Source organism: Saccostrea echinata, unplaced genomic scaffold (genome assembly GCF_033153115.1).
Source record: "Saccostrea echinata isolate AGI-Se365-2 ecotype Australia unplaced genomic scaffold, CSIRO_AGI_Sech_v1 ptg000028l, whole genome shotgun sequence".
Classification (NCBI taxonomy): Eukaryota; Metazoa; Mollusca; class Bivalvia; order Ostreida; family Ostreidae; genus Saccostrea; species Saccostrea echinata.
Genome location: NW_026889777.1, coordinates 15,917,501 through 15,928,934, shown reverse-complemented (window position 1 = coordinate 15,928,934; position 11,434 = coordinate 15,917,501). Strand labels below are relative to the sequence as shown.

General features: G+C 32.5%; 2 protein-coding genes across 2 annotated transcripts in view; one reads left to right on the top strand and one right to left on the bottom strand.

Annotated features, from left to right (window-relative positions):
- Positions 1-401: 401 nt before the first annotated feature.
- LOC133193812 (dynactin subunit 2-like) lies at positions 402-8,509 on the bottom strand. The gene is made up of 12 exons (XM_061329745.1): positions 8,428-8,509; positions 5,826-5,897; positions 5,336-5,429; positions 4,994-5,061; positions 4,471-4,730; positions 3,890-4,025; positions 3,515-3,580; positions 2,950-2,988; positions 2,464-2,613; positions 2,166-2,268; positions 1,693-1,784; positions 402-734 (listed from the first exon to the last, which is right to left on the bottom strand). The coding sequence occupies exons 1-12, from the start codon at positions 8,461-8,463 to the stop codon at positions 648-650; spliced, it is 1,203 nt and encodes a 400-aa protein (XP_061185729.1). The 5' UTR covers positions 8,464-8,509; the 3' UTR covers positions 402-647.
- Positions 8,510-9,424: 915 nt separating this feature from the next.
- LOC133194182 (serine/threonine-protein kinase 16-like) overlaps positions 9,425-11,434 on the top strand; it is a 9,754-nt gene continuing 7,744 nt past the window's right edge. The window contains exons 1-2 of the mRNA XM_061330186.1: positions 9,425-9,678; positions 11,157-11,397. Of these exons, the coding sequence (XP_061186170.1) occupies positions 9,563-9,678; positions 11,157-11,397 (357 nt within the window). The 5' untranslated portion in view covers positions 9,425-9,562. The remainder of the gene's footprint in view (positions 9,679-11,156; positions 11,398-11,434) is intronic.

The following is an 11,434-nucleotide window of genomic DNA, read 5'->3' as shown; positions in this document are numbered from 1 at the left end:
AATGATCATTAGATAATATGATCCAAGGAAAGTAATAATTTACTTCAACCTATGCAACACAGGTACATATTGTCAAGTTTCAGTTCGTTATACATTTACATGAAATAAAATTTAATATGGCTTGGAAGTGTCTGAGTCTATACATTTAACATTTTTAAGGCTATCTGTGGGCAGAAAATTCCATCAATGAAATCAGATTTGTAGATCACAACCTGATTATCAAATACAGATTCCAAAATGTTCACCTACTGTTCAATCTACCATACGTGTATCAACAGTTTACAATCCTGTGGCAAGTACCGTACTATCTAGTCAAATAAAAAAGTTAACATTATTATGAGTTAGTATTCATTTGATACCTGAATTACGAAGTTATGTTCTGATCTTAAAAGATATATCAATAATGCAGTAGGCCTACATAAAAATCCACAGCTACAATATAAAACTAATAATAAATTAATCTTTCTTTCCAGCAAATTTATACAATCTGAAGAATTGTTCAATGAAAAATGCAATATTTGATCCATGATGTAACAACCAATACATAATTAGAACAAGATTTTACTAACACCTGATGCTGAGAGATTCGGCACCATGACAACTCAGGTTAATGTACACTTAGAAATTGTTTATATTCTACACAGAAATCACTTGCCCAGAGCTTTTAATCGCTGATCTAAACTCTCGCAATTAGACTTCACTGTTTTACTATTTTCTTGAAACATCACTTGAAGCTGGAAAAAAAAGGCAAATTACCTCATCAATGAATATTTCTTTATGATTTACATTATATATTGTACATTTGCAGTGTTGGAATAAGTTATGTCAGCAAGCCTCCACATACTGTATATAACTAAATTTTCGCGACACCTTATTTTTGAGAGATAGTCATGTACTCTTGATTAACAACATAAAATTTTCACGTATTGTGGTTATTGCTTTATATAATCTTTAGAAATACTAATATATGTGAGGTGAAATTTTCGCGTGCACACCGTCTCAGGTAAAAGAAGTGATTTACAGTAAATGATGCACTGTTAAACTTGGTAAATTAGTGCAAGATCATTTATTTTCATGGAGGTTTAATTTTCTTGTTTTTCATGGCCTGGTGAGACCCAGGAATGTGTGTCCTTCATGAAACGTAAAATTTCAGATAGTACTTCTTCAAACTTGAAATCAAGTCCCCTCAAACCAATAATTTTTCCTCATACCACCAGAATTTGGCCCCACAAAAGTACATTATTTTATGTTTATACATCAATTAATAAATGTTTTATCATTGTACATGTATAAATCAAAGTTGCATGATAACATGTTATGTTAGTCTAACATTTTTTAACAAGATTCTAGTACAGATATTTGCAATATGAATAACATATTTTATCGCAGTTTAATCTATATATTATTTTCATGTTAGAAAAACTGCAGAGGTTATAATAATTCTACATTTAACATCTAAATATTCTAAATATTAAAGAAGATATGTGATTTTATCCCCAAATTTTCTTGTCTAGAAACTTTTGATACATGTATAGAATTCTTATAATTATGGTCTGGAAGTAAATGTTAAATCTCCCTATTTATTTAACATTTTTGTCAGCTAGCTGATCCTGAGGAAAAAAAATTAAATGTTAAGTTAATCTCTAGTATATTATTTATAATACATATATATTTCTATTAAGAACATTTTACCTGTTTCATCATATCACCATGAGCAGCCAGCGTTGTTGTAATCTCCTGTTGTGCTGTATCCAGATGGGACAACAGCTGACTAAATTGTAAGGCTGGAAAAAGAAACAAACAAGAGAATTAAAACCATTTTACAGTACTTTTTCAATACCATTGCAAGATATTTGGAATTTTTCCTCCTGTGCCATTTTAAATTTAAAAAAAATTTTATGATTGTGATGTATTGAGAAAAAGACCGTCAGAGAGTTTTATTATGAAAAGAGTAACAAAAGAAAATATGGGTAACAAATTCACACAGTTTTCGGAACCAGTAAGCATTTAACTGATATTTTACGTCCCTAGACATGCAATACATGGAACTTTAGTACACATACACCATAGATAATATAAACACTATATACAGCTTGGGGTCCAATATTAAATTCACATATTGTGTATAATGTTGATTGGGTATATGCCCTATATGTTACTATTACCTTGTTCATGAAGTTCTTTTAGAGACACAAGTCTGTCCACCACATGTGGAAGAGTATCTCTCACTGAATCCCATTTCTTCACCATATCATACAGTTCTGATACCTACCAAATTGAAATCCATTTTAAACATTTCTTAACAAAAACATATGTGTACCTGAAAAGTCTTTCTTTGCCTCATATCTTAAGTACATTCACAAATTTAATTACAGCAATTTTGACAATATCAATGAAAAGACTTTCTCCAGATTTAAATACATGTACATTTATACACATATGACTTTGTATACATGTCTTTACCTTATTTTGTCTTTCTAGGTCAGCTTGCCCCGTTTTCTTGTCGGCTATCTGATTCAGCTTCTGAAGAACACTTGCTAGTCGAACATCAACTTGGTCAATATTACTGGGCTCCAACAGGGAAAGTTTTGAGTTAAGAACTCCAACAGACTCCTGTCAGAAATGCAATTTATTGAAAATTGATTTACAATATTTTACATTTTACTTTTCAGCCAAGTTACTTTATTTTAGGGTGGGGTTAGGTTGGGGTTGATCATAAGTTGTCAACTGTGATGTTTATCAGCATTAGTCATATAGATTTAGGAAACTGAATGTGGTGACACAAGGCACAGTAACAAATAAAATAATTAAATTTTATGTTTTCTTTCCTATTTTAATAGAAAAAAAAATTCAGTACCTCAAAACCCAACTTTAGGCAGGATTCTATCAGAGCATCATTACACAATTGCAATGTTCAAACAAGATATAAACATGATAAAAGTAACTCACCACTACACCTTTGTTATCAGTGTCTGCTGTAAGTATTCCCTAAAGAAAGGAGAAAAACATCATCCTAGAATTATATTTTACAGATTGAATTACATTTTACCAAAATAGTGGAAATCAGCACCACTTAGAAATACTACCCTTGTCTTTATGCACATCATGGGCAACAACTATTTGTTAAGGTCTTTTTAACTACTACTACTTAGATAAATGCTTTATGCAGAGGAAACAATCCCAAGGTCTATAAGGAACTGTGTAAAATTGAACTGCATGCAATTATGTTATAATATTCTTCTTTTTTCTGTTATCTGTCATATGATTTCTTATTTTGACTGTATGCCAACATGGTGATGTCAATAAACTGAATTGAAATTGAATTTCAACAAAAATAGCTAGGTAGCTGTATATGTTCCCAGATCATGTATCTTACAACCTATCTTAATGTCTTATCTGCAGCTGTTCATATGCAACTTACTGAAAAAATCACTTCCATTGAGTATTTTTTTTTTGTGTGTGTTTGTGTGTATGTGAAGAAATCAATTACTGAAAAAAGTTTGTCCATACTGACCACTTTGTCTGAGCTCTGGCCCAGCACAGCTTCTAATCTCTCTAGTCTCTCCTCCAGTTTGGCCAGCTATTAAATTGTTAATTTCTATTTATGCACAGTAATGCTACATGTATATCAACTTAATATTACCAAAACAGAAAAAGAGATGATACTGAAAATACATGACCAACAATAAATCTTTCCACAAAGGCAAAGAAACTTCAATAGCTTTTTTTGTTATAGAAAAAAAATTATACTCAGTTTACATTGTTTTTTATCTTGAAGGTTTTTTAAACATAATATTATATTTTACTTTGTTCACACTCAAGAAAATGAAACTACTGTAACATTAATCTCGTATATGAAGGATGAATTCTGATTTATACATGTCCGTACTCTGGCATTTCTGCTGAACTGGGCTTGCTCTGGTCTGTAGAAAAGTTCATAGGTCACACATCCACTTCCTGTTTTGGCACCTGATGCTGGCTTTCCCTCTGTTGGTTTATAAGCAGCCAGTTCTGTCAAAAGGCGCCTACAGAAAACATAAACAATCATAGCTAATAACGTGTGTGACTGGGAAATGGCTTGAAAAAACTATTAAGTTCTCCAATCAATTTACAAATCAACTTTAAAGAAAAACTCTTCAAAATAAGCATCAAATTACAACAATTTTTAAAGAAATACATTGTAACAAAGTACAGTAAAACACGCTTACAGCGAACATGCTTATAATGAATTGACACTTATAGCGAAGTGATTTTCATTCCCCGTAGGTTTTAAACATATTGTGAAGCTCAAGGCTAAATAGAATTACGTTTGTAAAGAAGCAAAATTGCCCATCCCTGGCACTTCTTTATAAGGGTTTTTTATTGTATAAAGATATTTAAGACCTGATGAAGAATCAACTAGTTGTGAACATGTACTCTGTAATTGTTTTTATTTTTAAACACCTAAGTTATCATTGAGAAATATCTTACTTCTGCAGTTGACCTTGAGGATCTGATAAATCAACCTTGGCCTCTGGTCCTAAAAGTTTCTCAAGGTGAAGGTCATTGAGTTGGTGTTGTAGATACTCCAGTTGCTTACTGAGGTCCACAGGGGAGGTCTTGTTAGCTGTGACCTCCTTTTTCACATTCTCCTTGATGGTATGAACTTCCTCCCCAAGCTCGCGAATCTCATGCTGGAGTCTCTGAAACTTTTGTTGTGGGGTTTCTATCTTGCTGGACCCATCTTCCAACTGCATAAAATAAAAGCTGAGCAATGATGTTAAGCAGGATGAAATCTTTAAAGAAGGATTTTGAAATCTGCCTCTTTTAAATTTTTTAAAATGCCTCTTCATAAAAACTGTTAAACAAGCACATCATTATAACCTTTTTTAAACTTGTTCAGCATGAAATTCATACACTGGCTATATAAAATCTGATAAATTTTCTTCATTTTTCCTCCCAACTGTATTATAATATACAAGATTAATCTTTGTATTTTTTTTATCATTTTTACCATTTCATATTCTGTCTTTTCAATATCATATCCTGTCCTTCTTGACCCAGTTATTCTATCAGAGAAATCTACAAAAAAAAGGTACTAGAGTTTGAGAGTTTAATTGTTTTCATCATAACAATCTAGGTATATTTTTTCTTAAAGTACAGAATATTAAACACATCTGTTATAGCAGTATTATCAAAATAAAATATCAATCATGATCAATATTGCAGTATCATTTCATCACATGTAGTAACAGAATACTAGTAACTGGCTAAAACAAGACTTTGTATATAAGTAAAAAAAAATGTAAATTGAGAACATCATAAAAACTTGAGGATCTCATACACTTAAACTAACCTAGTTCATCAGCTTTGACCTCTGACCCTTTGAATTTTCCCAGGGCAGCATTAGTGTCCAGTGTTAATTTTTCTATATTATCACTTGCTTCCTCCTTCAAATAAAAGAGAAGTAATCAAACATGAAATTTTTTAACCATTTACATCTATGCACCTTTATTGTGAATATGATATAAATTTGAATATTACTGTATTATATTAAACCTAATTTTATAACAATATAAGACTAGCCAGCAGGAAAACTCCCAACATATAAGCCATCTTCTATGATTTTGCAAATACTGTGTAAGTTTCTAATCTTATGATGGCATTTTTCAAAAATCTTAAATCATTATCCCCCTCAATCATTTTACCAGAGCAATAATCAGTGTTCAGTGTATCAATCGTAATCAATTAAAAGAAATTAAAAATTAAACACACACTTCTCAAGACAATCAAAATTACAGTTAGCATATCCTTTCCTCAAAATACCATGTTACAATGTTTATTACCTGTGGTAGCTGCATGGCTTGGTCATCTTCTGGCAAGTCTTCTGTTTCATAAACATCAGGGGCGTCATGATCCTACAGTCCAAGAAAAAATAATTAATTCATGATTTTACATATTACTGATATTAGTAACATAATTACATTAACTTACAACATACAATTCACAACCACACACACAGAGGGCAAGTCTTTTTACATGATCACATTGGACAGTGCTATTAGATGCACCATATAATAAACATATGATTAATTTCCATTTTCAACCATGCACTTGACTTCTGATTTATGTACAGCTAAATATTTAAGTTGGGAGTGGGAAAAAAAAACAAAGAATGGCAATACTGCAATGATTGGTGTCTCAATATTAACACATCTAAAACTAAGATTATTGTTTTTAACAAAGCAGGTAGGCTCACCAAAACAAAATTTTACTTTGATGATGTTGAACTGGAATGTGTGTCTGAATACAAATATCTAGGTGTAACATTTTGTTCCTCTGGCTCTTTCTCCTTAGCTCAAAAGGAGCTTTATCAAAAAGCATTAAAATCATTTTTAAAACTCAGAAAAAATTTCATATTCTTGAATCCTGACATTGAAACCACTATTCACATTTTTGACCATACTATTAAACCTATTTTACTGTATGCATCTGAAATTTGGGGTTATTTTAACCCATTTACTAAAAAAAAAAAATAGCATCCCCAGCTGTACTATTGAAAAAGTATACTCCAACTTAATTTGTGAAAAACTTCACTTGAAATTTTGCAAATCAATACTTGGTGTGCATAAATCTGCAACTAATTTTGCTGTTTTGTCTGATTTGGGTAGATTCCCCCTGCACTTTGACATTATAAGATCAATGATAAGTTACTGGTATAGACTTGAAAATCTAGGCCAGTCTTTTCCACTTTTAAAAGATGCATATTATGAGTCCAAATCACTGTTTGACAAGAATATATTCCTTCTTAAAATTGGTACAGCTCCATTAATTTTCTTCTCACCAGTATCAATGGCATTCGCGATTTAACTTCAGTCAAAAGACATAAATTCAAACGTGCACTTAAAGATTGTTTATTTAGATACTATATACGGGAATGGAATTCACAACTGAAATCAAATTCTGACAAAAAACTAAGTTGCTACAGTACTTTTAAACAAAATTTTGGTCAGTAAAAATATCTTAATTTACTGAAGAATTTTGATCAGAGGAGAAGCTTTACACGTTTTCGCATATCAGCTCACAGACTTAATATTGAAAGGGGAAGATATATAGGCATTCCTAGAGATGAAAGACACTGTACTAGATGTAACAACAAAACGGTTGATGACGAGAAACATTTTCTTCTTTCATGTAATCATGTTAAAGATGAAAGAAATGTCTTGTATGAATTAATAAACAAATCCTGTAAGAATTTTCACAACTTGGACAGTGATAATAAGTTAACTTGGCTTATGACCAATGAGGATGTGCAAATACTAATTCAAGTTAGTAAAATGATTCTGAAAGCTGGAATATAAAATATTAGTAAATTTATTAAGGTCTATTCTATGTAAAGTACATAGTTTTTATATGTTACTGTGTTTTCCCCCTATATCCTTTAAAAGTGAAATGATTGAGTGCCTTGAGTACTTAGGGTACGGGTTTGCCAGTAAAATTAACTGTGCAGAGGCATCGTCCCCTAGCTGGTACCCTCTGTATTCAAGCTACCTTTTCTACACTAAACAATAGTATTAATATTACTTATTTACTGTTAAATATAATGGTATATTTGTGTATATATGTGTATTATAATAATGTATGTAGGCATGCATATGTATGTACAACTGTGTATACGTATGTGGGTATGTAACTATGTATTTTATACTAGAATGTAAAATACTTATAATCACTTTAAAAAAGGTTGAATTGAGTAGGTACATAATTATATGTTAAGTATTTTTTATATATGTTATTAGTTTTGCTATCACCTATACTTAGGGTACAGGTGTGTCAGTAAGATTGACTATGCAGAGGCATCGTCCCCTGGTGCCCTCTGTATTCAAGCCACACTATATACATGTATTAGCATACTGCTATTATTGTCAATTTCTTTATCTTCCTTCAGTTTTCTTCCTACTCAATATTTTTGATCCAGTTTCAGACTATTGTGATTATGTTGCAAATCTTGCATTTTCATGAGTATCCTACTCGTGGTATTGTGCATCTTTCATTTGTACCCTCATGATAGATATGATTTATATTCTTTCATATTACAATATACTTTAATATTATTTATATGTAATCATTCTGAAATAATTGTATATACCCCCTGAGGGCCCTTGATTGGTGAATAAACATATTCTATTCTATTCATCATCTCTACATTTTTGTATAAGAATACTGACAGGCAGACAGAGACTGATTATTCCAGTTTGATTATCATCATAAACTGGAAGGGATGTAAAAATTAAAAATCATCATTCATGTCCATGATGAAGAATAATACCATCAGTGACCATTTCTGAGCAAGAATGATAACCAAAAGAAGTACTGTCGAGCTGTATGTCTGCATGAAACTGAAAAGCTAAATAGATTGCTAGATTAATTTCATCTATACATTCTTACAATTCCTGGAAGATTGGCATATTTTGGGTCTGCCATCACTGTGTACCTTTCCTATCTGTCTGCAGTTTCAATGAGTCAATATCTGCGTGGTGTCGGGTGGTTACGTTCCGATTCCGTGTTCGACCCGCGTGGTTACGACCCAAGTGGTTTCGACCTACTCTAATATATATCCCTACATGTGAATACCTGAGTACAGGGGTATACACTGTGCGGTAAACAAATGGATATTCGGTAGCTGTATTTTGTATGGCTTCAGAGGTGTGCGTGTCAATAGGTAGTTGTTTCCGTATGTGTAGTCAACATGCAGTGAGAAGGTTTCCTAACATTTTTTTCTACTATCGCGGATGTTGATGAATTTGATTTAGTAATGAATTATATTTGAATAGTTTTTCATAAAAATTAATCAAATATTTCTTCAAATGTACCGTGATCACATATGCACTATCTAAACATTATATAATGTAGGTTTCTCCAAATTAAATTACATACGATAATTAACACAAATATACGTGGTCGATATAAAAAAAAATGTAGATGAAAAAAATAAAATGTAAAACTGTTGAAAGTGTTAATTAATTTCGTTCCGAAGCAATTAATTGTTAATTAATTGCTTGGGAACGAAACCACTCGGGTCGAACATGGATTCGTGTCGAAACCACGCGGGTCGAACAAGTAATGGGAACGTAACCACCCGCATTCATCTGCGTCACTTCTACGTTTGAATACAAAATATGTAACAAAAACAGAATATTAGTGAATTACTGAATATTTTTAAACATTTAATTTCATATATAATTCAAAATTGTAAAAGATGAAAAAATATTGTTTTGCAATTGTTTTTATTGTAGATTGATGAATAACTATTCAAAAAGATTTCTTGATGAACGAAAATTATTTCCGTTTTTATCCGCAAATGAATTTTTCTGCAAGTTTTTTGTCAAGCATTTCAGTTACATTGACAAACATCCACATCAAATCAATAAATTGGAAGAAAACAGAAGTCATAGAGAAAGTACATTGAAAAGCTGAATGTTGACAGTTGATGAGTTATTTTACTGTGTGACAAATGATAGCATTTACTTAATTGGACCCGTTGACTTTGTTGCGTCATTGATGGAGAGTAAAACGGTAATCGATGTTCGCAAGTCTTGAGTATCTTTTGAGGTCGAGGATGGGTAATTGTATATGTGGTCGTGAAACACTTACCATCAATGACAGGAGATTTTACTTCAGGAACCGACTAGGAGAAGGGTAAAGAAATTGTTTTATATCAACATTTAGTCAATAGAGAGAAAGAGAATGCAGTGATAAGCATGATAAGGTGGGGAAGATATATTGTAACAGGAAAGGAGAAAATGTATGGCTTGGCTGGGAACGAAACCGAAACCCCTACGTCACTAGTTAGGCACTCTTCCAACAGAGCTATCCAGGCCAATATATTATGGCCCAAACTTTTACATTCCTCCTGCCTCAAGTAAATTGTCTTTGCCCTAAAAAACACATCCAAGTTCTTATTTGCCCCTGGCAGGACTTTTACCTGCAAGTCCAAAGGTGGTCAATGGCTCCAAATTTGTAACAGGAAAGGAGAAAATATCACTGGACTGGGATTGAACCTGGGATCCACACACTAGTCAGGTGCTCTACCAACTTGCCATACAGGCGAATATCCACAGCCCAAACCATTACAATATAAACTAGCTAAAACACAAAAATGGAACATTGCAACAACAATTGGTGGACAGCAAAACAATATATTCTGTTCCACCATCCTCATTCTAGACCCAACGATAAGCACTTCTCAACTAATTAAGTAATCGAGGAATGATAAATCAATGTACATTATGTAGGTCATAGGGATGGAGAACTGTTTCACTCCTACCAAATTTAGATGTTTGTAATGCTCAGTAAATGCATATATCCTTCTCTGTTTTATTTCTCGAGCTATTGAATCTTTCCTCTTTATTTAGCCATATGAACTGACACTCAACACTCATAGCTATTGGTTTTTACCAAAAATTTTCAGTCAAAAACATATCTTAGGCAAATAAATATTGAAAACACTTTATTAAATGTAAATTTCTGTTCTATTCAATTAATATCTGACTTCAAATAGTAGTACTAACCTCCCAATTACATTGTTACATGTAAAAGTAAAACTTATCTTTTGTAAAAGTTGGATTGTCACAGTGTTTTTCTTGGATTAAAAACATTGCATTAATCTAGTTTGTTTAAGGAGGGTTAAGTTATGTGTTCTTCCTTTGTTTTAGAGGATCTGATTATGTGGACAAATTCCTTTGTTTTAGGGGGTGGACTTGCCTTTGTTTTAGGGGTTGGCCTTTCCTTTGTTTTAGGGGATCTGATTATGTGGACTTTCCTTTGTTTTAGGGGTTGGACTTTCCTTTGTTTTAGGGGATCTGATTATGTGGACTTTCCTTTGTTTTAGGGGGTCTGATTATGTGGACTTTCCTTTTTTTAAGGGGTTGGACTTTCCTTTGTTTTAGGGGATGGACTTTCCTTTGTTTTAGGGGATCTGATTATGTGGACTTTCCTTTGTTTTAGGGGATCTGAATATGTGGACTTTCCTTTGTTTTAGTGGATCTGATTATGTGGACTTTCCTTTGTTTTAAGGGATGGACTTTCCTTTGTTTTAGCATGTTTAGGGGTTTTGATTATGTGGACTTTCTTTTGTTTTTTGGGAGTTTAATTATGAGCACTTTCTTTTGTTTTAGGGGGTTCAGTTATGTAGACTTAATTGAGGATGCCAGAAACCACAAAGACTATGCCTTGAAGCGGATCACATGTCACTCTAAGGAAGAAGAGCGTGTGGCAGCAAGAGAGGTAGAACTAATGAAGCGATTTAAACATCCGAATATTGTCCCACTGGTTGAGTCAGCTAATATCAAAGTGAACCAGTATTCCAAGACACTGGACATCCTTAGTGAAGTCCTGATAGTCATGCCTTATTACAGTGTAAGTCAAAATTTTATCTCCTCTTCCTATTTCACAA